The sequence below is a fragment of the Balaenoptera physalus genome (genome assembly GCF_965194825.1).
Source record: "Balaenoptera physalus genome assembly, chromosome: 20".
NCBI lineage: Eukaryota > Metazoa > Chordata > Mammalia > Artiodactyla > Balaenopteridae > Balaenoptera > Balaenoptera physalus.
This window is the reverse complement of record NC_138901.1, coordinates 44,962,357-44,990,105: the sequence shown is the minus strand read 5'-3', so window position 1 is coordinate 44,990,105 and position 27,749 is coordinate 44,962,357. Positions and strand designations below refer to the sequence as shown.

General features: G+C 41.6%; 1 protein-coding gene and 1 pseudogene across 2 annotated transcripts; both read left to right on the top strand.

Moving 5' to 3' along the window:
• Positions 1 to 793: 793 nt before the first annotated feature.
• On the top strand, positions 794 to 7,695 carry LOC309651233 (C-C motif chemokine 8 pseudogene; annotated as a pseudogene). The gene is made up of 3 exons: positions 794 to 6,250; positions 7,035 to 7,102; positions 7,519 to 7,695. The product of its transcript is annotated as a C-C motif chemokine 8 pseudogene (transcript).
• LOC309651258 (eotaxin-like) lies at positions 7,695 to 27,749 on the top strand. Its single transcript, XM_082443763.1, has 3 exons — positions 7,695 to 16,964; positions 18,165 to 18,276; positions 18,674 to 27,749. The coding sequence occupies exons 1-3, from the start codon at positions 16,889 to 16,891 to the stop codon at positions 18,777 to 18,779; spliced, it is 294 nt and encodes a 97-aa protein (XP_082299889.1). The 5' UTR covers positions 7,695 to 16,888; the 3' UTR covers positions 18,780 to 27,749.

Genomic DNA, 27,749 nt, shown 5'->3' with positions numbered 1-27,749 from the left:
GCATGCAAATGGGGCATCACCCTACAGCTTACTGAGCATCAGACCCTCTAATGCCAGGCTGATTTGAAGTGGAGGGTCTGGAAAGAGGGGAGGCTTAGGGGCGGGGCAATGCCTGTGCTCAAGTCCCCAAAATAATCTACTCACATTCCCTTTGCAACCCATATCTACTCACTTTCAGGAAACCTTGAATCCATTTTTGTTGTTGCTGTTGTTCCAGCTAAGCATGGGATTCCTTGCTCCTTGCGTGACGAATCTCTGAGCACAAAGCACTGGCAAGAGGCCCTGTTTTAAGAGGGAATGCCAAGTGTATTCATATCCCGTCACTGCCAATAGTCTGTTCCAGGAAACCTAGGCTTTTCCTATCATGCTCAAGATTCTTCCAGCCTCTTCTCGTTGCCCCATTCTAAAGTCACTTCTACATGTTTTAGTATTTGTAATAGCAGCACCCCACTTCCCGGTACCAAAATCTGTATTCATTCCTTATTGCCACTGTAACAAATTATCATAAACTTAATGCCTTAAAACAATACAAATATATTATCTTACAGTTCTGGAGATGTTTAAAATGGGTCTGTAGGGCTGCATTCCTTCTGGAGACTCTAAGGGAGAATCAGTTTTCTTACCTTTTCCAACTTCTAGAGGCTTTCTGCATCCCTTAGCTCCTGGCCCCCTCCTCTATTCATAGCAGCCTTTTTTTTTTTTCTCTGCCCCCCCTGCCCACCCTTTCCACCTTCTCCCCACACACCTGATAATGGTGAATAAAAGACTGGGGCAAAAGAAATAAGCCAGAGAGAGAGAGAGAGAGAGAGAGAGAAGGGGCAGGTGATAGGCATTAGCCAGATTCTGTGATCCTTCATTCATCTTCCCTGCATATAGCGGGAGAGCTATATAGGATCAAAGTTCACATATACTATTGAAATTAAGATGGTATTAACCTGAACTAGATTGTTACAAATTACAATAATAGCAGTAATCCTCATAGTGCCCACTAAGACAATAATTCAAAAATATACAATAAAAGAGAAGAGGAAATAAAATGGTACACGAGAAACTATGGAACACAAGAAAATTTAAAAAGTAATGGAAAGAAGAGTGAAGTCAGTAAGATGACCAAATAAGATGTCCCTTGCTCATATCTCCCCATCAACAACAACAATTTTTCAGTTATCCATAAACAAAAATGCCTTTTTGGAGCTGTGGGATCGAGTACTGTATGCCACGGGACCTGGGAGGAGTCTTGCCCACCCATTCATCAGGTCAAAAGCATATAGATCAAAGTCCTAGCTGTGAAATCTGCAGTAGCCCATGAATTGGCACCAGCCTCTCCTGTCTGTGGTTTGGAAGCCCCTGGAGAACAGTGTCTTAGCCAATTACCCACAGATGAGAGAGTCTTTGTGGAAGTCCAGGTTTCCAGTGGAGATGTTCCAGCACACCACGCAGTTGGAGCAAAAACACCAAGTTTGGATGCATTGGAGAGCGTAACAGGACCAGTTTCATGTTACCTGCATTACCCCTCCCCCAAAGTGGTACAGCTCAGTGCCAAGAAGGACATTCTGAGCTGCTGTGCTTTCTCCTGGGAGGTTGGGGGGCAGGGAGTGAGATTGTGTGTGTGAACTTCCCCAGCTCCCCAGCTGTGTGGACACTGCCCCAGAAACCCATTTCTTTCCTGCTCCTTACAGAGTCTTGATTCCGAACTACATACATGACTAGGGGGCAGGAAGAGGCTGGGAGAGCAGCAGATAGAACTTTGGGGAGGCATTAGAAAGATACAGATCCTAGTAATTGCATTGCAGACTCCGAGAAGCCTGCAAGATCTCAGCTGCAGATCCCCCTAAGTGGCCCACGGGCACCCCAGCACTCCATGAGCCTCACCCACACACACACACCAAACCTGTGGCTGGCTCCCTCTGAGTGTTCCCGACAATGGCAAGAGCGAGCTTTGGCAGACAGCTAGAGAGCACATGCAGAAAGCTGGCCTGAATCTGTGCCTCACGGAGAGATCTACTTGGGCTTTAACCCCGCCCTTGAGAAAGCAAAGGAGGCTGTCAAGCACTTGGTAGGCTTGAGAGAAGGCATGCAAGTTAAAGAATTCTGCCACAAAGGGGAGCTTAAAGCATGGAGCAAGCATATTTTTAGAAGTTCCGAGAGAACCTCAAAATCCCTAGCAGGGTTGACAGGAGGTATTTCTCTCCTGAAGTCACTCAGTAAAGACCAGAGGGAGTGACTGCTACTTCAGATTCAAAGAAAGCAACACAAGACTTCAAGGAACATGAAAAGTCGAGGAAAGGTGACACCATCAAAGGATCACAATAATCTTCCAGTAACTGACCCAAAGACACTGAGATCTATTATTTACCTGAAAAAGAATTTTAAATGTCCTTTTAAAGGAATCTCAATGAGCTACAAGAACATGGAGAAAGACAATTCAACAAAATTAGTCAAAAAATATATACACAAACAAAATAAGAAGTTTAACAAGGAGATAGAAAATCATTTTTAAAAATTCTGTGGCTGGAGATACAATGAATGAAATGAAAAATACAATAGATGCCATCAACAGCAGAATGGACCAAGAAGAATTTGTGAAATAGACGGCAAGACCTTTGAAATTATTAGTCAGAGGAGAACAAAGAAAAAAGAAGTAAAAAGAGTGAAGAAAGACTTTGTGATCTATTGAATACTGTCAAAAGAAACAATCTGTGAATTATTGGAGTCCCAGAAGGAGAAGAGAGGGAGAAGGGGGCAGAAAGCTTATTTAAAGAAATAGTGGCTAAGAACTTCACAAATCTGGAGACAGATTTGGATATTCAAGTTCATGAAATTCATAGGTTCCCAAACAAACTCAAAGAGATCTTCTCCAAGACATGTTGTAATAAAACAGTCAAAAATCAAAGACAGAGAGAATCTTAAAAGTACAAGAGAAAAGAAGCTTGTAACTTAAAAAAGTAACTCCCATAAGGTTGTCAGTGGATTTCTCAGCAAAAACCTTGCAGTCAGAAGAGAGTTGGATGTTATAGTGAAAGTGCTGAAAGAAAAAAAAAAAAGCTGCCAACCAAGAACACTCTACCTGGAAAAGTTGTCCTTCAGAAGTGAAGAAAAGATAAAGATTTTCCCAGATAAACAAAAACTGAGGGAGTTTATCACCTCTAGACCTGCCTTACAAGAAATGCTGAAAGGGGTTCTCCAAGCTGAAATGAAAGGACATTAATTAGTTATATGAAAATATACAATACACTGGTAAAGGTACGCATATAGTCAAATTCAGAATACTCTAACACTGTAATATGATTTTACACGTAACTCTAGTACAAAGGTTAAAGGACAAAAGTATTAAAAGTAAATATAGCTACAATAATTTGTTAATGGTTACATGATACACAAAAAGGTTAATTGTAACATAACAAACATAAAAGGGGGATAAATGAGTAGAGTTTTTCTATGCAATCAAAGTAAAGTTGTTAACAGTGTAAAATAGACTGTTGTGTCTATAAGATATATTATGTAAGCCTCATGGTAAACACAAAGCAAAAAACTAGAGCAGATACATAAAAGATAAAGAGAAGGGAATCAAAGCATACCACTATGAAAAAGCATCAGTTCACAAAGGAAGGCAGTGAGAGAGGAAGAAAGGTTCAAGGGAACTACAAAATTGTTAAGAAAACAATAAGAAGGCAGTCCTAAGTCCTTACCTACCAATTATTACTCTAAATGTGAATGGATTAAATTCTCCAAAAAAGGCATAGTGTGGCTGAATGGATTAAAAAGACAAGACCCAACTATATGCTTCCTACAAGAGACTCACTTCAGCTTTAAGGACACACACAGGCTCAAAGTGAAGGGGTGAAAAAAGATATTTGATGCAAGTAGAAACCAAAAGGGAGCAGAAGTAGCTATACTTATATCAGACAAAATAGACTTTAAGCCAAAAACTATAAGAAGAAACAAAGAAGGTCATTATACAAGGATAAAGGTGTCAGTTCATCAAGAGAATATAACAATCATAAGCACATATGCACCCAATATTGAGGCAACTAAATATATTAAGCAAATACTAACAGATCTAAAGGGAGAAATAGACAACAATATTAGTAGGGGACTTAAATACCTCATTTTCAATAATGGCTAGATCATCCAGACAGAAGATCAATAAGAAAATATTAGACTTGAACTATACTTTAGACCAAATGCACCTGACAGACATATACAAAACATTTCATCCAACAGCAGCAGAATACACATTCTTCTCAATCACACACCAAACATTCTCCAGGATAGATCATATTATAGATAACAAAATAAGTCTTAGCAAATTTTAAAAGATTGAAATTATGCCAAGTATTTTTTCTGATCACAATGGTATGAAACCATAAATCAATAACAGGAGAAAAACTGGAAAATTCACAAATATGAAAATGAAACAACACACTCCTGAACAATGGGTCAATGAAGAATCAAAAGGGAGATCCAAAAAAAATCTTGAAACAAGTAGAAATGGAAACACAATACAACAAAACTTATAGGATGCAGCAAAAACACTCTAAGAGGGAAGTGTATAGTGATAAATGCCTTCATCAAGAAAAAAAAAAAAAGATCTCAAATAAACAACCTAACTGTACACCTTAAGAAACTATAAAAAAGAGGAACAAACTCAGCCCAAAGTTAGCAGAAGAAAGGAAATAACAAAGATCAGAACAGAAATAAATTAAACTGAGTCCAGAAAAACAACAGAAAAGATCAACAAAACTAAGAGCTGTTGGTTTTTGTTTTTTGAAAAGATAAACAAAAGTTGACAGTTAGTTACACTGAGAAAACTAAGAAAAAGAAGAAAGAAGGCTCAAATAAATAGAAGACTCAAATAAATATAAAATCAGAAATTAAAAAGAAGACATTACAACCAATACCACAGAAATACAAAGGGTCATAAGGGACTACATCAACAGTTTACACCAACAAATTAGATAACCTAGAAGTAATGGATCAATTCCTAGAAACTTACAACCGACCAAAACCAAGTCATGAAGAAATAGAAAATCTGAACAGACCAATAATAAGTAAGGAGATTGAATGGGCAATCGAAAATCTTCTAACAAAGAAAAGCCCAGGACTAAAAGGTTTCCCTGATGAATTCTACCAAACATTTAAAGAAGAATTAATGCCAATTTTTCACAAAGTCTTCCAAAAATTTGAAGAGAAGGAAGCACTCTCAAACTAATTTTACAAGGCCAGCGTTACCCGATATCAAAGCTAAACACTACAAGAAAAGAAACCTACAGCCCATGTTCCTGATGAATATAAATGCAAAAATCCTCAAAATATCCCAAGCTGAATTCAAGAGCACATGTAAAGGATCTTATACCATGATCAAGTGGATTTATCCCTGAGACATAACTATGGTTCAACATGCACAAATCAATAAATGTGATACACCACATTAATAGAATGAAAGATAAAAACCACGATTTTCTCAACAGATGCAGAAAAAGCATTTGATGAAATACAACATCCTTTCATGATAAAAACTTTCAACAAAAGGGGTATAAAAGGAACATACCTCAACATAATAGAAGCCATAGATGACAAGCCCACAGCTAACATCACACCCAACAGTGTAAGGTTGAAAGCTAAAACAGTGGTTTTAAAACGTGTCTGCAAATTCTTTCACACTCCTTACATTAAGATACATGGTCTACGTTCCCTGGCCTTGCACCCGGGAGCCTAAAAGGAAAATGGGGAAATTCCTTTCATCTCCTTGACCTTGGTATCCCTACTTCCTGCCTTGTTCTACAGAAAGTGTTTTATTTAAAAAAACAGGACCCTTAATAATAGCCAGAGGTCACATCCTGTGGTCTGACTTGGTATAGCCCCTACCTCCCCTACCGCTCCTGATCTTAGAAGGAAAACAGGCCAGCATCAACTCACACTTTTCTCTATCTCCTAACAGCTTCCTCAGGGCAGGGTGATGGCTCGGCCGATTTATTACTCCATCCTGTGATTCACCCAGAAGAATAAGGGCCTCTCACCCACTGACTTTCTCCCTATTCCTGTGTGCTCTCTATAAAAAGTAGGCAGAGCCACCAGAGGGGAAGAGAGGCTGAGACCAACTCAGAAACCAGCAACTGCCATGGTGAAGCTCAAGTCCTCACCCCCCAGCATAGAGGTCTCTGTAGTCCTCCTGTGTCTACTGCTCACAACAGCCGCCTTCAGCACCCAGGTGCTCGCTCAGCCACGCAAGCCCCCCTCTTCTTCCCTTTGAAGCACATCACCCCGTCTCTAGGTCATGATGGGCCTTCAGAGCAGAGGGGTATCCACACTCTCACTTTAACAACTGTTTTTACAAGATCGGAAAAGTCTGAGAAGGATAAGGAATAAGCCTGACTGCACGGCTTCTCCTGGGCAAAGCCGGGATGGGAATTCCAGCTGTGGACACCAAATTCAGCTCCTTCCAGAACTCCAGCTCTGGAAACATGATCCTACTGCAGTTACTACCCTGGCTCCTTTCAGCAGTGTTTGGGGACCAGGATATCAAAGAGAGAGGGTCTGTACCAGTGGGTGTGCAGAATATTTCCAGATATGGTGGAGGGCAAAGGAGGAGACCCAGAATCTGGACTCCAGAGACGTATCTCTGCAGAGGCAGTGGGTATCAGGAAAATTCATGACTGGGCATAGATTGGCTGGAGCCTAATAGAGGACCCATACCTGAGGTCCTTTTGCCCTAAGGAATTGTAATATTCTATTCGCCCCTCCAAGCATGTCAGCCCAGAGTTGCAGTCAGTTCTTCTCCTCTCATTTGGTGATGGTGCCCTCCCACTTTACAGCACATGCAAGTGAGACGGAGAGTTTAAGGAATACCTCAGAGGGCAGACCACTGGGTTTAGGATGGGCAGTTTCCCTTTTCTTTGACTCCTCCTTCTATGGTTCTCTACTTTATAAACAGAAAGCCCCGGAACACAGTCTAAGTAGCCTTTCTTTTGTTGTTTCACTAAGAAGGAATTAATCATTCAACCACCTGCTACTATAGACTCACCAATAAGTAGATCCCCATCCAGAAGCTGGAGAGCTACAGAAGAATTATCAGCAGCCAGTGTCCCCAGGAAGCTGTGATGTGAGTGGACCACGACCACCCACGTTCAACCCTCGGTCCTGAGTTCTTCCCCTGGGGCAGTGGATAGGGTTATTATCAGACTGAGCTGGAGATGCTTTAAACCATCTCTAATCCAATTCTAGAAATTTTCCATTGGGAAAACTGAATTCAAGAAAATAAAGAGACTTCTCCCTCCCAGGTCCTGTCCAGTCATTGGTTCAGCTCTATAGTTCCTTCATCCAGGAGCCAGGATGGTTTCCCCTGGACCAGCAAAGGCAGCTGCTTCTCCTAAGGCCCCTTCTCCTCCTCCATCCCTGGGGCAGCTCCATCATCCAGACTATTGGGCCAGGCATGTTTCCTATACAGTAGGTTACACTCCCAGGCCTGAATACTCAAGGCTCCCCATCTAACTGTGCCGTCTCTCCTCCCCTCCACAGCTTCAAGCCCAAACTGGCCAAGGAGGTCTGTGCTGACCCCAAGCAGAAATGGGTCCAGGATCTCAGGACAAGAAAACTCAAACACCAAAGCTTTGACACTCATGGGTGCACTGAAGCCAAGCTGGCACCTGAGAAACAATTAATTTATATTCCCTATCCTTCCCAAGATGCATTCTGAGATAATTTTATTATAATTCTAAAGAATGTGAGCTTTGTGTAATAATTTGAATCATAGTTTTTCTTCCATAATATTTTATATTTTTAAAAGTAATATTCTAATTTAATGTGACATGGAATTAATTCAGTTAATTAATTTAATAAAAGTGGGATTTAAATGCAGACCTTTGGACACCTCACATCACATCAGTACCCTAAAAACTACAGGGCGCTCCTCTCCCCTCTACCTCACTGATTTGCCATTAAAAACCTAAAATGTGTGGTATTGATTAGACATTCAGCAGCAGCAGCAAGGAAGCTAATATCTCAGGTTGAAGAGATGGAGGTTCATGTTACAAAGGGTCAAAGCTGTGAGGTCCTGTCTGCTGAAACTGTAGCGCCAAGGAGAGAGTATGAAAAATATACATTAGTCATATATTGGTTGTTTTTGTCTTCATTTGTTAAAGTATTGCAAGAAAGAGATGAGCTCAGAAAAGAATGGACAGGTTTTAAAGTAGAAATGAAATAGAATAAAGTCTCCAGATCCAGGACCTGAGATTGTTGGGAAAGCCATCTGTTTCTGGGTCCCAAACCTTAAAAGAAGGAGTTTAAGGGGAAAAAGTAAAAGAATTTTAGTAATAAAATTCAGAAAAAGAACTCTTAGTTGGATGAAGTGACTTAGGGCAGAATCAGATTGAAGTTGTAGCCTTGCCATTTCAAGCTCCATTAATAAGAGGAAGAGAAAGAGAAAGAGAGAGAGGGAGAAGAAAAAGCAGAAACCATTTGAGAAGTTTATCCAGAAATAAACTTGGGCTGTGGTTGTTGGCATATGAAATTGACTGAGTGGAAAGGTATCAGCCTACTAAGTTATCAAGAGAATTATACTATATTGCCATTAAAACAGTGAATGAATGGGCTTGGACTGGAAAAAAAAACAAACAGAAAAAAACAAAGAGAGAAGCCATTGACAGTTCAAGATGAAAACAAGCTCCAAACACTACAGTGCAGCAAGCAGTCTTCAAAGGCTGCAGAGCCCCCATAGAAGATCATGTCTCTCTTCCACATCCACTTCAAAGGTGGCCAAGGGGAATAATGTAAAAGGAGGGTTCTCACAAAGGCAATCAGGAGCCAGGATCAGAAAGACAAAAGAGACTCCCCAGATTGCAGAATCAAGCCTCATCAAGGGTGAGGGACTTTTCCAACCTCTGCCTGAAGGACTGCAGGATTGAGACACAGTACTGTCCACTGGGGTCTACCATCTTCCCCTCCATGAAGGAGGGTGTTGATGGCAAGTAGACTGTCCTCTGCAAACTTGATATATTACATTAGGGGCAAAGAGTTTGTCTTTTTAGTTCATAGGTCACTGGACAAAATATATCCGTATCTTCACCTGACAGAGAGGATCACCTGCCATCCAGAGATCCTGGACATTTAGGTTGATGCAATGACTACATAGGACCTTGGGTTGTCTCTCTCTCGGGGATAGGTTAATTGTGTTAACCTATGTTGAGAAGGAAGTGAGCAAAGGACAGACTATGATAGAAACGATCAGCCCTAATCAAAATTTATGTGCTCCTCTTCATTTCTCAGCCTCCTTTGCACTTAGACTAGAGTCATGTGATGCATGAAGGTCAACAGGATGTAGGCAGATGTGATATAAACTGCATCCATGCCTGGTTCTTTGAAACATCCTACACAATCTATCCACTCTCTCTCTCCCTGCCTCAGTGAACTTGGAGGCCACACGTTCCAGATGGTGGCTGTAATTTACAAACAAGCTGGATCTTAGTCACTCCTCAGAAGAGAGCACTCTTGACAAAGCAACCTGACCAATATCAGGCTGTGACATAAACAGAAAATAAATGTTACAATAAGCTACTGAGATTTTCATGATTGTTATCGTTGAAGCATAGGCTAGCTTTACCGTGACCAATGGCTCAGGAAAATACTTCCAGCATTCTGTGCATCAGTTTTACCCTTTGTATGAAAGATTGAAGTTGATTGCTCCAAAAGGACTATATGAGATAATATAATGAACAATAAGAGTCTTTTAAATACAAGACTTTTAAATATAAGGGTTTTTATTTATCTATTTATTTATTTATTTTTATAATTTTTAGTGGGGTATAGTTGATTTACAATGCTGTGTTAGTTTCAGGTGTGCATCAAAATGAATCTGTTATACATATACATATATCCACTCTTTTTTAGTTTCTTTTCCCATATAGGCCATTACAGAGTATTGAGTAGACTTCCCTCCCTGTGCTGTACAGTAGGTCCTTATCAGTTATCTATTTTATATACAGTAGTGTGTATGTGTCAATTCCAATCTTCCAATTTATCCCTCCCTCTCTTACACCACTGGTAGCCATAAGTTTATTTTCTACATCTGTAACTCTATTTCTGTTTTGTAGATAAGTTCATTTATAGCCTTTTTTTAGATTCCACAGATAAGTGATATCATATGATATTTGTCTTTCTCTGACTTACTTCACTCAGTATGACAATCTCTAGGTCCATCCATGTTGCTGCAAATGGCATTATTTTGTCCTTTTTATGGCTGAATAATATTCCATTGTATATATGCACCACAATTTCTTTATCCATTCCTCTGTTGATGGACATTTAGCTTGCTTCCATATCCTGGCTATTGTAAATAGTGCTGCAGTAAATATTGGGGTGCATGTATCCTTTCAAATTATGGTTTTCTCTGGATATATGCCCAGGAGTGGGATTGCTAGATCATATGGTAGCTCTATTTTTAGTTTTTAAGGAATCTCCATACTGTTCTCCATAGTGACTGTACCAGTTTACATTCCCACCAACAGTGTAGGAGTGTTCCCTTTTCTCCACCCCCTTTCCAGCATTTATTGTTTGTAGATTTTTTTGATGATGGCCATTCTGACCAGTGTGAGGTGATACCTCATTAAGGAAACAATCCCATTTACCATTGCATCAAAAAGAATAAAATACCTAAGAATAAAGCTATCTAAGGAGGCAAAAGACCTATACCCAGAAAACTATAAGATATTGATGAAAGAAATAAAAGATGACACAAACAAGTGGAGAGATATACCATGTTCTTGGATTGGAAGAATCAATATTGTGAAAATGACTATACTACTCACAGCAATCTACAGATTCAATGCAATCCTTATCAAATTACCAATAGCATTTTTCACAGAATGAGGCCAAAAAATTTTACAGTTTGTATGGAAACACAAATGATCATGAATAGTCAAACAATCTTGAGAAAGAAAAACAGGGTAAGTGACCTGGAAGATAAAATAGTGGCAATAACTACTGCAGAGCAGAATAAAGAAAAAAGGATGAAAAGAACTGAGGACAGTCTCAGAGACCTCTGGGACAACATTAAACACACCAACATTCAAATTAAAGGGGTCCCAGAAGAAGAAGAGATAAAGAAAGGGACTGAGAAAATATTTGAAGAGATAATAGTTGAAAGCTTGCCTAATATGGGAAAAGATATAGTTAATCAAGTTCAGGAAGAACACAAAGTCCCATACAGGATAAATCCAAGAAGAAACACGCCAAGACACATATTAATCAAACTATCAAAAATTAAATATAAAGAAAAAAATATTAAAAGCAGCAAGAGAAAAGCAACAAATAACATACAAGGGAACCCCCATAAGGTTAACAGCTGATCTTTCAGCAGAAACTCTGCAAGCCAGAAGGAAGTGGCAGGACATATTTAAAGTGAAGAAAGGGAAAAACCTACAACCAAGATTACTCTACCCAGCAAGGATCTCATTCAGATTCGACGGAGAAATTAAAACCTTTACACACAAACAAAAGGTAAGAGAATTCGGCACCACCAAACCAGCTTTACAACAAATGCTAAAGGAACTTCTCTAGGCAGGAAACACAAGAGAAGGAAAAGACCTACAATAACAAACCCAAAACAATTAAGAAAATAGTAATAGGAACATACATACCAATAATTACCTTAAATATAAATGGATTAAATGCTCCCACCAAAAGACATAGACTGGCTGAATGGATACAGAAACAAGACCCGTATATATGCTGTCTACAAGAGACCCACTTCAGACCTAGGGACACATACAGACTGAAAGCAAGGGATGGAAAAAGACATTCCATGCAAATGGAAATCAAAAGAAAGCTGGAGTAGCAATTCTCATATCAGACAAAACAGACTTTAAAATAAAGACTATTACAAGAGACAAAGAAGGACATTACATAATGATAAATGGATCAATCCAAGAAGAAGATAGAACAATTGTAAATATTTATACACCCAACATAGGAGCACCTCAATACATAAGGCAAATGCTAACAGCCATAAAAGGGGAAATCGACAGTAACACAATCATAGTAGGGGACTTTAACACCTCACTTTCACCAATGGACAGATCATCCAAAATGAAAATAAATAAGGAAGCACAAGCTTTAAATGATACATTAAACAACATGGACTTAATTGATATTTATAGGACATTCCATCCAAAAACAGCAGAATACACTTTCTTCTCAAGTGCTCATGGAACATTCTCCAGGATAGATCATATCTTGGGTCACAAATCAAACCTTGGTAAATTTAAGAATATTGAAATCGTATCAAGTATCTTTTCCGACCACAACACTGTGAGACTACATATCAATTACAGGAAAAAAACTGTAAAAGATACAAACCCATGGAGGCTAAACAATGCACTACTGAATAACGAAGAGATCACCAAAGAAATCAAAGAGGAAATCAAAAAATACCTAGAAACAAATGGCAATGAAAACACGATGACCCAAAACTTATGGGATGCAGCAAAAGCAGTTCTAACAAGGAAGTTTATAGCAATACAATCCTAACTCAAGAAACAAGAAACATCTCAAATAAACAACCTAACCTTATACCTAAACAATTAGAGAAAGAAGAACAAAGAAACCCCCAAAGTTAGCAGAAGGAAAGAAATCATAAAGATCAGATCCGAAATAAATTAAAAAGAAATGAAGGAAACGATCACAAAGATCAATATGACTAAAAGCTGGTTCTTTGAGAAGATGAACAAATTTGATAAACCATTAGCCAGACTCATCAAGAAAAAAAGGAAGAAGACTGAAATCAATAGAATTAGAAATGAAAAAGAAGTAACAACTGGCAGTGCAGAAATGCAAAGGATCATGAGAGATTACTACAAGCAACTTTATGCCAATAAAATGGACAACCTGAAAGAAATGGACAAATTCTTTGAAAAGCACAACCTTCTGAGACTGAACCAGGAAGAAATAGAAAATACAAACAGGACAATCCCAAGCACTGAAACTGAAACTGTGATTAAAAAACTTCCAACAAACAAAAGCCTGGGACCAGATGGCTTCACAGGCGAATTCAATCAAACATTTAGAGAAGAGCTAACACCTATCTTTCTCAAACTCTTCCAAAATATAGCAGAGGGAGGAACACTCCCAAACTCATTCTACGAAGCCACCATCACCCTGATACCAAAACCAGACAAAGATGTCACAAAAAAAAGAAAACTACAGGCCAATATCACTGATGAACATAGGTGTAGAAATCCTCAACAAAATACTAGCAAACAGAATCCAACAGCACATTAAAAGGATCATACACCATGATCAAGTGGGGTTTATCCCAGGAATGCAAGGACTCTTCAATATATGGAAATCAATCAATGTGATGAAACATATTAACAAACTGAAGGAGAAAAACCATATGATCATCTCAATAGATGCAGTGGTCCTGGGGTGTAGCAGTGGCTGGTCACAGCCCCACCCTCACGGAGGTAGTCTTCTAGCCAGACAGACAACAGTGACAAAAACAAAAACAAACAAACAAAAATGGTCATGAAGAACCTAGGGGCAAGACGGGAATAAAGACACAGACCTACTAGAGAATGGACTTGAGGATACGGGGAGGGGGAAGGGTAAGCTGGGACGAAGTGAGAGAGTGGCATGGACATATATACACTATCAAATGTAAAATAGATAGCTAGTGGGAAGCAGCTGCACAGCGCAGGGAGATCAGCTCAGTGCTTTGTGACCACCTAGAGGGGTGGGATAGGGAGGGTGGGAGGGAGAAGCAAGAGGGAGGAGATATGGAGATATATGTAAATGTATAGCTGATTCAGTTTGTTATACAGGAGAAACTAAGACACCATTGTAAAGCAATTATACTCCAATAAAGATGTTAAAAAAACAACAAAAATAAAAAAATAAAACACACCACGTTGCCTTAGGGATTTTATTAGTGGTCCCCAAGCTTAAGGTCTCTATTCTTTTTTTTTTTTTTTAAGAAAGGATGGGAATAAAATGAATGTTAATGTCTCTTTCAATTCTGTGTATAACTTTGCATTATTAGAGGAAATCTGGAGCAGAGCTGCAAAACAAACAAGGAGTCTGGCTTCCTGGGATCCTTGGCCACTGATCATCAGTCATTCTTTGGAAAACCGTCAGGAAGGTCAGGTTTCATTTGTTAAAGATTTCATTTGTTAACGTGAGGAGCCACGTTCTGCCCGTCACTCAGAGTCATTCCTGACCAAAGTCCCACATTTATCAGGCTCCAGGCCAGAGGCAAGTAATGGATCCAGCTCACGTCACCACTGAGTGACGAATTTCCAAGGAAGAGAGGCGCGACAGCCGGTGAAGCTGTCCCCACCTGTAAGAGCCAGCCAGGCAACTGGACAAAACAGCTGCTGAACTTAAATGTTTAAAGATCTAGTTTATTTCTACCTACTGAGGTTTCTCTGATCCAGATGAAATCCAGAGCTTTGGAGGGAAACACAGGAATGTAAAGTTCCTTGCTAATAGGACCCTCTAAAAACCCAGGAGAGTTATGAAATTATTCCTCCTAAGAGAACATAATCACTCAACCTTGACAGCCAAGCATGTTTGAATGTGCCAAACTTGTTATACTGACACAGCTTTGAAGGGCTTTGTTCCTCCACTAGTGTAACTCAAGCATTCTTGGAGAGTGTCCCTAACATGCCTTTATTTGGAAACAGTTGGGAAAATTGGAGAGAAGATGTTGATGAAACCATCTGGCCAGACTCAAGGTCCTTCTCTAGCATCCCCTGGCCCACAAAATCTGCCCCCTTTCTAAATACTAATATATAGGAATTTCCACTTACAGAGTAGCAGAGTGGTCACTCCACAGTGCACTTTATATATATATTAACTCCTTTGTTTCACCCAACAATTCTCTAAGGTAGGCATGATTATTATTCCCATCTTAACCTAGCAGAGAGTGGCCAGTGAGTTGTCCATGGTATCAAAGCTAATTAGTGGCAGAGCCATCACCCAAACTCAGGATCCTGATTCCAGAGACCACGCTAGACAACTTCATCTGGAGCTGAGCAGGAAAGAACAAGGAAAACCCAGATTTCCTGGTCTCTACTTGGTTCCTTTTTAGGTACTTGTAGACCAGTTACTCTAGATGGGAGCTGAGAGACCACGTAGGCCAGTAAGTGAACTCTCTTAATCTCGTGTCCATGATGGACATGACCAGTCAGCCACATCACTGTCGTCTACTAATGCAAGGCAAGCCCTCAGAGTCCTTCTCAACACACCTCTCTGTGCCACCTGTACCAATCTGATATGGGAGTGTAAAGGAAAAGCCCGGAAAGGGCCTTGCAGTCCCTCCATACCAGTATTCAATTCTGTATTCACCGCAGTGACCCCATTAAAGACTTTAATTAAGGACCTCATTAAAAGACCCCATTAATAATGACCTCCCCTTGCACCATCTCCTCCTAGAGGGCCTAGTGTTGTGCACGAAGAGGATACATGTGGGTTCTTGTCTCCTCTTTCTTTTTGATATTTTTAGCCATTGGGCACCTCGTCTGCAATGTGTGCTCAGGGAGTGAGGTTGAACTAGATTGCTGGTTTTCCAAACGTGTTCCTTGAATCCTTGGGGTGTGAGGGCATGTGGGCCACCTATTATGCTTCAAACAGACCCAATCCACTACAGTGTATTTGATGAACAAGCTTTGGCTATTTGATTCCATTTGGAAAAGGCTTTAGCGGCTAAGCAAATAGTTTAGAAATGCACAGGAACCTCCATACTGTGTTCCATAGGAGATGCACCAATTTCCACTCCCACCAATAGTGTACAGGGGTTCTCTTTTCTCCACGTCCTCACCAACACTTACTGTGCCTTGTCTTTTTTATAAAAGCCATCCTAAGAGGTGTGGAGTGATACCTCATTATGGTTTTGATTTGTATTTCTGGGGAGATGTTTGTCACAGTCTACAGACATTCAGTTATAAGATGAATGAGTTCTGGGGGTCTAATATACAGCAAGGTGACTCTAGTTAATAATACCATATTATATACTTGAAATTTGCTAAGAGAGTAAATCTGAAGTGTTCTCACCATGCATATGCCCCAAAAAGTTAACTATGTGTGGTGATGGAGGTGATGGATGTGTGAGTTAACTTAATTGCAATAATCATTTCATAATGCATGTGAATATCAAACCATCATACTGTACACCTTCAATATATACAAACTTTATTTGTCAAATTTCCTTAACAAAGCTGAGTAAAGAATGCACAGGAAGTCAAGATAAATAAGAAATATTCAGTGCTGATGTCCTATAACACTAAAATTCCAGGGCACTAAGATTCTGTGACCACTAGATTGAATTATGGGGTGAGTTTCTCATGTGCTACAATTCCTGGGTTCCCAGAGACCAAGCAATGTTCAGAGCTGCTGAGATCTCTCTGCACTTGGTTGGGAGCCTAGCAGAAGTTTTAGGGCCCCTTTCTGGCCTCTAAAATCCTAAAGACCACCATGTGAACAAAGGGACGAGGGAAGGTGCTTGAATCTCCTCATCTCTTCATGCCGTTGGTCTCCCTGACTCTTCCCCCACTGCAGAAGGCTCATTTCAGAGAAAGCAGAGCTTGTAAAAATGACCCTCTAGGTTACCATTTGTGTTCAGTCATTCCAAAAACATGCATGAATGAAAAATGTGTCGTCCCCTCCCCCAAGGTTGCCTCTTATGTCCTGTTAACTTGATGGAATCCAGAACAGCAATTCAGGACCTGCCTTTGTCATGATTTGTTCATGACCCTAGCCAAGCAAAGGTTTCCCTGGAAGCTCCCACGCCCTGTGCTGTCTTTAAAAGGCATACAGAGCAGCCAGAGCTGCAGAGAGGCTGAGACAAACCCAGAAACCAACAGCTCTCAGGTTGAAGCTGGTAACCTCCCCCCTCAACATGAAGGTCTCTGCAGCACTTCTGTGTCTGCTGCTCGCAGCAGCCGTCTTCAGCACCCAGGTGCTGGCTCAGCCAGGTAAGTCCCTTCTCTCTCTACAGCAAAGCTGATCACCACCAGAACTGTCAGATCAGCAAGAATCTGCAGAGACTTGCTGCAGACCCCTTCATTTTAAAGACGGGAAAACGGGTCCCATGAGTGACAAGAAGAACCCCGACCTCACAATCAGAGAAAGAGCCAGAACTAGAAACCCAGGTTACTGAGGTCTGTCCCCACATTCTTTCCTGACATGAGTACTGAGAGTGATGTTGTGTCCATCCATAATCTGGCTGCCTTCTCATGCTTGGGGATGGGGGCACACAAAAGAAAGACCCTCTCTTATTGCAGGCACAGGGGGCATTTTTGTCAGTCGTGGAGAGAAAAAATAATGCTTTGACTGTACACCCCAAAATTTTACTGGATCCCCAGACAGTTTTCAGAAACAGTGGTTAGAGGAAGGGAATGAGGTCCCAGGGGAATCTCTCAAGGTGACGTGTTGTGATTGTATCTATATGTTTGTATCATAACTCATGTTTTCATCCTCTGATGGCTTAGATTTACTGCATGTATCAGTATGAATAAGACAATGCATGCTGTGGCAACAAACAATCCTAAATTATCAATGGCTTAAAACAACAAAGGTTAATTTCTTACTCATACTAACTATCTATAATGTATTGGCTAGAGCTTTTACTTCATATGCTCAGGACTCTGGATTGATGGGGCAATTGATGGATTGGGAACATCACTGCTTACTGTAATGAAGGAAAAGAAAGCTCTCAAGGGTCTTGCACTGACAATTACAAAAGCTACCTTAGAAATGATACTTGTCACTTTGTCTTCTCACTTATTGCTCAAAACTCGTTAATGGTTCCAATCAACCAAAAGTGGCCAAGACTTGCAAGTCTACCATGCGTCCAGAAAACAGAGAATGGAGAGTATCTGATGAACAGTATTATGACTATCACTTAGTGACATAGCTGTTCGTAATGACAAAGTTGGAGCTTATTGCATTGACCAAGCTTTTTCCGTATTCTTGCCTGTAGCGATGGGTCCCTACTGTACAGCTGGGGACACCAAATCAAAGGCAGAGGTACAGGACCTCAGAGCAGATGGGTTCTGCCTCCATCTCTTACATTTCCTTGCCTTCCTGAAATTTCTTTCCTTACAAAGTCATGCTTAAAAATTATCTACATATCATTAGTGCTCAGTCTTTCTATTCATTTCTCCCCGGTTCAGCTTCTGTCCCAACCGTCTGCTGCTTTAATGTGGCCAGAAGGAAGATCTCCTTTCAGCGACTGCAGAGCTACAGAAGAATCACCGACAGCAAATGTCCCCAGAGAGCTGTGATGTAAGTAGACAAAACCTACCCTCTCCCAGCCCAAAATTCCATTTCTGGGGGATAGAGCTCTTGAAACTGCATTAGAGTTACCTAGAGCCTTACCTTTAGAGAGTTCCATCTCTATAATCCAATCCATGAGTTTTCACAACAGGAAAATTTCCCTCTAGCTCCCTGCCTGGAAGTTTGTTCAGGTCATACCAGTTCCTTCGAGTCAGGAGCAAGAATGGCTTTACTGAGCCATCAAGAGCAGCCACTGACCCTCAGCATCCCATCCTTCCTCTATCTCCTTCCTCTGCTCCCATGGTAACCCCTTCATCCCATGGCAGATGGTCCTGGAAGGTTTAGGATTAAATTGGCACAAGTTTCAAAGAGGATCCTTAATAAGTTCTTTCCCTCTCTCCCACAGCTTCAGCACCAAGCAGGCCAAGAAGTTCTGTGTTGATCCCCAGGAGAAGTGGGTCCAGGATGCCATGAAGTACCTGGACCAAAAATCCCAAACTTTGAAGCCATAAATATTCACCTTTTAAAACCAAACCAGAGCCTCAAAATGCTTGATTCATTCTCCTGATCTTCCTAAGATGTATTCTGAGATAACCTCATTCCAAAAGGAACGGCTTTTATTTAATAATTAAAAAAATATATATTGCATATAAGTTATTGACTTTTTAAAAAATCCTCTGCCATGAATTTTTGTTACTTTTGAAATGTAAAGCTTTGGTTGGGTCCCTCCCCCTCTGTGAGCCCCAAATCAATCCCCTGCAATGTATGAGTAATGTTGTCTCTCTCCTCTTTAATTCCCTGGAATCTTGTAAGGGTCCTGGCAAGGATCATTGATACAAAAATGTTTTGTATTTTTAAGAAGACATTGATTGCTCTTGTGAACCAAAGGTGTGGCTCATAATGTTAAATGGAAATACATGTTATTTTAGGAATTCAGAAAATATATTTTTATTACAGTCAGCAGTCGTATATTTTGTGGGGAATCCACATTGAGCTGGGAGGGAGAAAAACAGAAGTAGGGGTGAGAGGTATGGTTATGGGGGCAGTAACGGTGTTCCTGAGAAATGGCCTTTTTGTTCTGCTGGTCTGCAATGAGATTCAGGGTAAAACTGACAAGACCAGACAAAACCTTTCCATCCCTCTAATTCCAGTGCCCAAGAGAGGTTTCCCAGACCCCAGGTACTTCAGTCTCTTATTCAGCAGGAATCTCACCACCACTCCTTGCCTGGCCAGCCCCATGCTTGCCCCAAATCTCTCCCATGACCCGTTGCAACAGCCTGTGATATTCTCCCTGTGCCTGACATTACTCCTCTGATCATCCTCCAACCCAGGATAAACAGAAGAGAGACATTGGGAAGTCAGAGGAAGCCTAGATAACCCTTGACAAGAGGTTTATTTAGACTAAGCCTTTATCAGCACTTAAGGAGGCTTCATCCTGGAACTTAAACCAGGTCTTCATGGATGGACAAGCGCAGGGGCTCTTTGAAAGCTCTTTCAGGCCAGGTAGAAAGGAGACAGGTATAGTCTGAGCGAATGCCTAGAAGCGGGGGGGGGGGGGGGGATTATAATGTGTTTATCAAGTTGGGTGGAGGCCCACTGGGAAGATGTTAGATTGGGGTCTGTGTGAAGTGGTGGGGAAATCTGGGAAGGAAGGTTGAGGCCAGTCTGTGAAGGTGGGGAGTTTATGCTCCATTCAGATAGTCATAAGTAAGATGAACATGTCATTTTTATCACCCAAATTAGGGCACGTTTGAGAATAAAAGGAGGCACCATTAATAATTATGCTGGGACAACAGATACGAATTAACACCGACCCTGGCAAATCGGAACATCTGGTCACCCTAGTGCTAATAGACATTGAAAGTTTTGGTTTAGTGGGGAAGGGGAGTGCCATGATCAGCGGGGCTTCTTCAGTCAACACCTCTATGGGCTGGAGTGGGAGGGGTAAGGGGGAGCGGCCAGTACACTCTGCAATGTATAGGCATGAGGTTGTTAAACAACAAAAATTCTACTGAATGAGTTTAAAGGTCAAATTGGCTTTATTCAACAATTCATGAATCAGGCAGCAGCCCATCTAGCAATAAAAAGGAGCTTCCCCAAGCTGTAGAAAGGAATGGTTTTTAAAGGCAGAAAGGGGATGGAAAAAGGAAATTATTAGCAAAGAATGCATTGTTTCAGGCAAGGTCACCTTCCTAAGGAGAATGGAAGGACCTGGCAGTTGGGTCAGCTCACTAGTGTTGACCGGATAATTCCAGGTAGACTGGTTAAAGGTCACAATCCTGGGGGGTTGAACTGAAGTTAGTTCAGGTAATAAGTCTTGGTTTGCTGATGTGGGGTTTAGCACAAGTGACTCTATTTGGGGCCTGCTGTGTCCTTTTTATTTTGTTTTATTTATTCCATTTTATTTTTTATTTTTTCTGTCTCCTTTTAAAACTATCCCCCACCCCACCGCCGCTTTCGATCAGACTTTCAGAATAACTGAGACATGAGATCAAAATTTAAGGCATTAGCACCACTCTTAGCTACTGCTCTGTAGTTCTCACAGCTTTTATCCATCCTCTGTGTGGTATTCACCATTTTTTCCTACATCGCTGTGATGTCCATAGGTCATGGTTTCAGGTCCACGATTTTTAAGTTGGCTATTCTCTTTGTTCGTCTTCTGACATTCCAGTCTTAGAGAGAATTCAACACAACAGGGAGATGACTATGATTATTATAAGCCAGATAATCCCTAATGTTTGGAGTGCACTTCGAGCCATGGTCTCTAAGACCCAAACCAATCAAAATCAAATAAGTCAAAGAAAGAACCATTGAAGGAGTCACCTTCCTAAGCCAAGTGGCTTGCTCAGTGGTCTTACATAACCGAGTCTCAGCTTCCCCAGAAGGGTTAATCCAGGTGCAGCAAGTGGTGTTGACCACAGCACAGACCTCTCTTTGTCCAGCTAGAAGATAATCAAGGGCTATCCTATTATGAAGAGGAACCTTGACCAGAGAGTTTAAGGATCTTTATTGGGCAGCTATTGTCTTAGCAATGGAATCTGCAATGTCTTCAGGAGTTAAGGAGGGGTTCCTGATCATATTGTCATTTGTATTTACTCATAACCAGGGAAGTATGGCCCTGCCAAAGGAAGCTAATCTTGAGTCATGAACACCTTCTGATAATTCCTTTCTAACTCAGTGGTGTAAATCCAGGGAAGTCAATCAATGAGATGACTTAACTCATTTGTGGAAAGTTAGAGGCACAGTTAGATAACCTAAGAGGCATTGCCTGGCTGTGCCCTAGGCATCTAGGCATACATAGGCCCAGGGAGAATGAAAACAACCACAGAGAGAGACAAAGCATGTTGAGGCGCAGACCATTCTGGGTACTGTTAATGGACTCATTCACAGGGTTTGCTGTATTTACCCATCCAAGCCAGGGGTCAGTCAGGTCTTCAGCACATATGGGAAGAGAATCTCTTAGCCTGAAATAAAGAGTCATCCTAAATGCTTTGTAAAGATGTGCACTGCCGGTGAGATCTCTTAGCGATTGGGGGGGAGTCTGATTTAGATAATCATGGGAACGTGGGGTTGCAAATGTACTAAGATTTTTGTAGGTATTTGTGTCTAATTGAGTACATACAGTTATGATTTGACAAAGGGAAAAACAAGGCACAGGATGTTCTGGTGATAAGAGTTGAACTTAGTAAGAGAGTTCTAAATGGGGGTCAATCGTAGTTTGCAGTGACATTGGAAATAGAAGAGAAATTGGTCACAGAGGGTCTCTAGCATCATGGATAGATTAGAATCTTTGAAGACAAATTGAGCATTCTGAAAGATTACTCCCCTTAGCAATGGCCTGGGAGATACAGATCAGAGTGTTATCTTTCCAAGCCAATGCCAGAGTAAAAGAGAGAAAGAGAAGAAAAAAAATTTCATGTTCAGTTAAAGTATGAAGTCTTGATCTGGCGTCTTGGGTGGAAACAGTCTACTTTGAAGTCAGCTGCTTCTCTCTTATAGTTTGGTTCAGGGGTCTCCAGCATCTGTACAGGACCAGATGTCAGGTGGAGGCTTCCTTAGCTGTGATGTGCGTACCCAAGGCTCAATGCCCTCTAGTTTCACAGCAGTGTTAGTGGTCAGGAGCACTTGGTAAGGTCCTTTCGAACAGAGTCCAAAGGCTGTTTTCCTCTGATGACGTTTCCAGAATACCAAGTCACCAGGCTCCAGACTGTGACCAACACGATCTTTTGAATTGGAATACAGGAAATCTTCTTTAACCTGTTGATAGGCTTTAAGCATAAGACATTAAAGCCTTACAGTAGCTGATCACATCAGCATGAAACAAAGGATCAGCAGACCGTTGTATACCAAGGGACATTTGTCTACCGGTGACTATCTCATGTGGAGTGAGTTTATGTTTCCCCAAGGGTGTATTACAAACAGTCAGCAAGGCCAGAGGCAACATCTTAGACCAAGGGAGTCCAGTAGTTTCAGCAAGTTTAGAGATTTTAAGTTTGAGGGTCCCATTAGTTCTATCTTGCCTGATGATTGAGGCTGATAGGGCCACTGATGACCCCCAAAACTTTGCAGGGTTTTTGCTAAGGCTCGTATGATTTTCCCCCCCGCCCCGAGAAGTGGGTGCCTTGATCACTGGAGTTTGTGGAAGGTTTGCCCAAAGTGGAAAACACATTTTCTAAAAGTTTTATTTTCCACTATGAGGGCATCAGCCTTGTGGCAGGGAAAAGCTTCAACCCATCCAGCAAACATACATACCATGACAAGAACATAGTGATAACCCATTCTAGGTGGCAACTGAATGAAGTCCAGTTGCAGGTGTAAAAGGGTCCAGAGGGAGGAGGTCGGAGGCCTCTGGGAACAAAGATAATTTTTCCAGGATTAGGGACCTGACAGGTCAGACATTGCTGGTAAACGGTTTTTGCAATTTTATAGGCATCTTCCCACCAAAGTTTATTTAAAATTTGAGTCATCTTAAATGCACCATGGTGAGTGAAAGAATGCAAAACCTGAAAAACGGGACTGGCCAGGAAGCTGTGAAGAAACAAGTGGCCAACTTGATTTCCCCATAACTCTGACTGTTTATTGAATTTACAACCACAGTCAATCCTAATTTCTCTGACTCAGGAGCAGATTGTTGCTCTGTTGCAAGGACATCAGCATGGTGGAAGTCTGGCAGCAAAAGGTCACAATATAGAGGCAGAATGGACTTCATCCACATGTGCCACAGCTTTTTTTTTTTTTTTTTTTGGCCACCTTGGGTCTTTGTTTCTGCGCATGGGCTTTCTCTAGTTGCGGCGAGCGGGGGCTACTCTTCGTTGCGGTGCGCATGCTTCTCATTGCGGTGGCTTCTCTTACTGCGGAGCACGGGCTCTAGGCGCATGGGCTTCAGTAGTTGTGGCACGTGGGCTCAGTAGTTGTGGCTTGCGGGCTTAGTTGCTCCGCGGCACGTGGGATCTTCCAGGACCAGGGATCGAAGCCATGTCCGCTGCTCTGGCAGGAGGATTCTTAACCGCTGTGCCACCAGGGAAGTCCCGTGCCACAACATTTATAGACTTTTATGGCCTTCTCATGAAAGCCAGCCAGGGTGTCTCCCTGATATTCAGGTTCAGTCCTTTTAGTGTGAGCCTCAATTTTAATGATAGCAATTTCAGAAGCTAAGAGAATGGCAGTAAGAAGGTTGTTTATTTGTTATCCATGTTTGATTGGGGTCCCAGAGGATGTAAGAAAACCCCTTTGTTTCCATAACATTCCCAAATCACGGACAATACCAAAGGCATACCAGCTGTCAGTACAGATATTAACAGTTTGTCCTGATAACTGGCACAGAGCTTGGCTTATTGAGCTGATTTAGCTTGTGGGAGACTTTCCCTCTCAAGTAGTTCATTTTGGGTAGTAAAAGCATCACCGGTGTGGAAATCGCCTTTCTCATTTTTTTACAATCTGAACCATCCACAAACAAAATTAGATCAGGATTACTCGACAGGGTGTCTGTAAATCAGAACGTTGTGTCACAAAATGGGATGTTATTACCGTGCAGTCATGGGGCTCACCTTCATCAGGTAGAAGTGGTAACATAGCAGGATTAAGGATGTTGCAGTGTTTAAGGTACAGATTAGGCAGTGAGAACAGAAGGATCTCACAGGCCAGTCTGCTTGCAGAGAAATGTTGGGTCAGCTCAGAATTAAGAAGACTTTGGCCAGTGTGAAGAATTTGTAAATAAACATCATTTCCTAGGGTTGGATCCTCTGAGGCTTTACTAACTTTGCAGCTGTGGCTACAGCCTTAAGACAGCTGGAGTGGCAGGAAAAATGGAATCAAGCTGATGCTGTGACAGGCCTGTGTTTATCACCAGGCTCTCGATGCTCCCAGGGCCTGGTTCTCTCTCTCCTGCGCAGATAAGGTGAAAGGTTTTGAATAGTGAGGTAGCCCTAGGACAGGAGGTTCTTGTTTTAGTCTTAGAAAGGCCTACTCATGTTTATTTTCCCATGGAAGTGGTTCAGGGACAGAAATTTTACTAAGTTCATAGAAAGGGGAAGCTAATAGGGAAAAATTAGGAAACTGTAAGGCAATAAATAGTCAGCTAGGCCTAGAAAGCCACAAAGCTGTCACTTAATTGTGGGCCTAGGAAGTCCTTGGTTTAGTTTAATCATCTTTGGAGATAGCTGGATTCCCCAAGAGCTTACATTACGACTCGGTAATGAACAGTGTCTAGAGATAATTGTAACTTTTACTTACAGCAAATAAGTGGAATGCTTTATGGGCGCCCCTTTGGTAGCTGAGCACAGCAAGAGGTCATCTACATGCTGTAGAAGGTTGATTTCCTGACACTGGAGGGTCTTACATCTCAGTGGAGCCCTTGGGAGGAACAGGAGGGGGCCTCAGTGAACCCTTGAAGCGTGACTGTCCAGGTATATTGTTGATGGTTCCAAGTCAAGATGAATAGATACTGGCTGTTGGGGTCCACAGGGATGCTGACAAAGGCTGAGCAAAGGTCCACAGCAGTGAACCCTTCTGAGTCTGGCGGAACTTGTGATAGAAGAATGTGCAGGATTGGAACCACCGGGAAACAGGGAACAACTATCTTGTTAACAGTTCTCAAGTCCTGGACAAATCATCATCCCGCCCATTAGCTATACTGGGAGGATCTGCGTGTTTGCAGGGGCCGGTAGAGAAATGACCAGCCTCAGCGTGATTAAGTCTTTTGCTATGTGACAAGGTGTGAGGCCTTGTACAGTCTCAGGCTTTAATGGACACTGAGGCCATTTAGGAAGAAGTTTAGCCATATCTATCTGAATATGTACAGGCTTTATACTTTTTATTCCACCAACATCAGTATTAGAAGTAGCCCACAGATTTTTGAGCACCTCGATTAAATCAGGGGACTTCTGTTGGAATTCTTCTTGCAAACCAAGGACAAATTGTAAAAAACATATAAGATCAGGTTGAAGTTGGTCAGGAAATTCTAAGGTGGAGTCTCCATGGGAAGCAAAACATATCAGTCCTTTTCATTTAGAAAAGAGATCTCTACCTAATACATCCACTGGGGCTGTGTCACACAGCAAAAAATAATGCTTTACCCATAATCATTTTGCATTGCTTGAGATAGAAATTCTCCCTGAACTTTATTAGATGGAAACCTTTTTTTCACAGGATTTGTTGTCCTATGAGAGTGGGGTTTAAAGTGGAGAGTGCAGCCCAGGAGCTACCAGAATTTGGCAAGGTTTCCATCAATTTTAATTTTTGTTTCCCCTGGGCTGTTTAAGGGTATGGCTGGTAGCAGTTACCAGCGGGTCCCTCAGAGCCCCCCATCAGTTTTGGAAGAGGCCCAAATGAGTGTTCTCTCTTAGGGACATTTGCGTGGATATTGAGGAATTTGTATAGGACTTTGAGGACAATTTTTCTTTTCCAGTGTCCCAACTGATTACAAGTGAGACATTGCTTCTTGGGTGGGCATTCTAATGATGGACCTAGCAGGATGCGATGTGGGAGGCCCAAGTATTATCTGAGGTCTGGTCTTGGTGCTGTTGTAGTTATAAGGCCAATAATGCATCAGATCTTTGTTTACCATCTTGTTTCAAAGTCCTTTCAAAGTGCTCAGCTATGGTCACGAGTTCAGTCAGGTCAGTGGCCTCCCATTTAATTTTCTGCCTTTTTTATTAATCCACTAATCTCAAGAGATATTCTGTTTACAAACAGGGCAGCTGGAGCAGCTTAGGTGACATCATTTATTATATGAAATCCGGAATGCCTCAGGACAAGCATTCTTTCTTTTGTTTGAATGTTTGAAGAGTAGAACAATTAGTGCAGGGAAGACTCTAGGAATGGCTTGTAAAAGGTCGGTGGCTCTTTTGCGAGCTTTTTTTTGGTTGAGGCTCTCAATCATCATCCTCGGGGTTTTGCCATTCTGCTTTCCGTATCCGTTTTTGGGTTTCCCCAGGTCCCACCATCCCGGGCACAAGCTGATAAAGATCTGGCAGCCCCGGGTCATAGGCCCCAGTAAGGATTCTAAATTCTTCAAAAAACTCTTGGGATCCTCCCTGGGTTTAGGAAACCCTTTAGCTATGGCCCTTAGTTCAGTCTTTGACTAAGGAGTAGAAGATACCTGAGGAGGATGGCCTGCAATCTTGGGCAGTTTTCATTTTTAAAAATAACTGTTGGGCTTCCCTGGTGGCGCAGTGGTGAAGAATCCACCTGCCAGTGCAGGGGACACGGGTTCGAGCCCTGGTCCGGGAAGATCCCACATGCTGCAGAGCAATGAAGCCCATGTGCCACAACTATTGAGCCTAAGGTCTAGAGCCCGCGAGCCACAACTACCGAGCCCACGTGCCACAACTACTGAAGCCCGCGCGCCTAGAGCCCGTGCTCTGCAACAAGAGAAGCCACCGCAATGAGAAGCTCACGCACCGCAGCGAAGAGTAGTCCCCGCTCGCCGCAACTAGAGAAAAGCCAGCGCGCAGCAACAAAGACCCAACGCAGACAAAAATAAATTTAAAAAAAAATAACAGTTTACTAGTCTCTTAGAATAAAAAGGCAGTTCAGAGAATTAGTAAAATGTGAGTACCCAGGTAAAGAAGGATAGAGGGGAACAGGAAGAGTCATGCTGGTCCTATTATCTTTTGTTTCAGGTACCTCCAGTGTCCTTAATTTTTTATTGGCCTTTTGCAATGAATCTTTCTCTTTTTCTCCCCATTTTTAAATTGAGTTTTTAAAAAATATTTATTTATTTATTTATTTGGCTGCATGGGGTCTTAGTTGCAGCACAAGGGATCTTTAGTTGTGGCATGCGGGATCTAGTTCCCTGACCAGGGAGGAACCTGGGCCCCCTGCATTGGGAGTGCAGAGTCTTAGTCACTGGACCACCAGGCAAGTCCCTGAGTTGTTTATTTTTAATTTTTTTTATTGAAGTATAGTTGATTAACATTGTGTTAATTTCTGGTGTACAGCAAAGTGATTCAGTTATATATGTGTGTATATATATATATATA

Coding starts and splice junctions, on each gene's coding strand:
- LOC309651258 (XM_082443763.1), top strand. CDS start 16,889: ATGAAGGTCTCTGCAGCACTTCTGTGTCTGCTGCTCGCAGCAGCCGTC. Junction 16,965..18,164: donor CCAGGTGCTGGCTCAGCCAG/GTAAGTCCCTTC, acceptor TCCCCGGTTCAG/CTTCTGTCCCAACCGTCTGC. Junction 18,277..18,673: donor TGTCCCCAGAGAGCTGTGAT/GTAAGTAGACAA, acceptor TCTCTCCCACAG/CTTCAGCACCAAGCAGGCCA.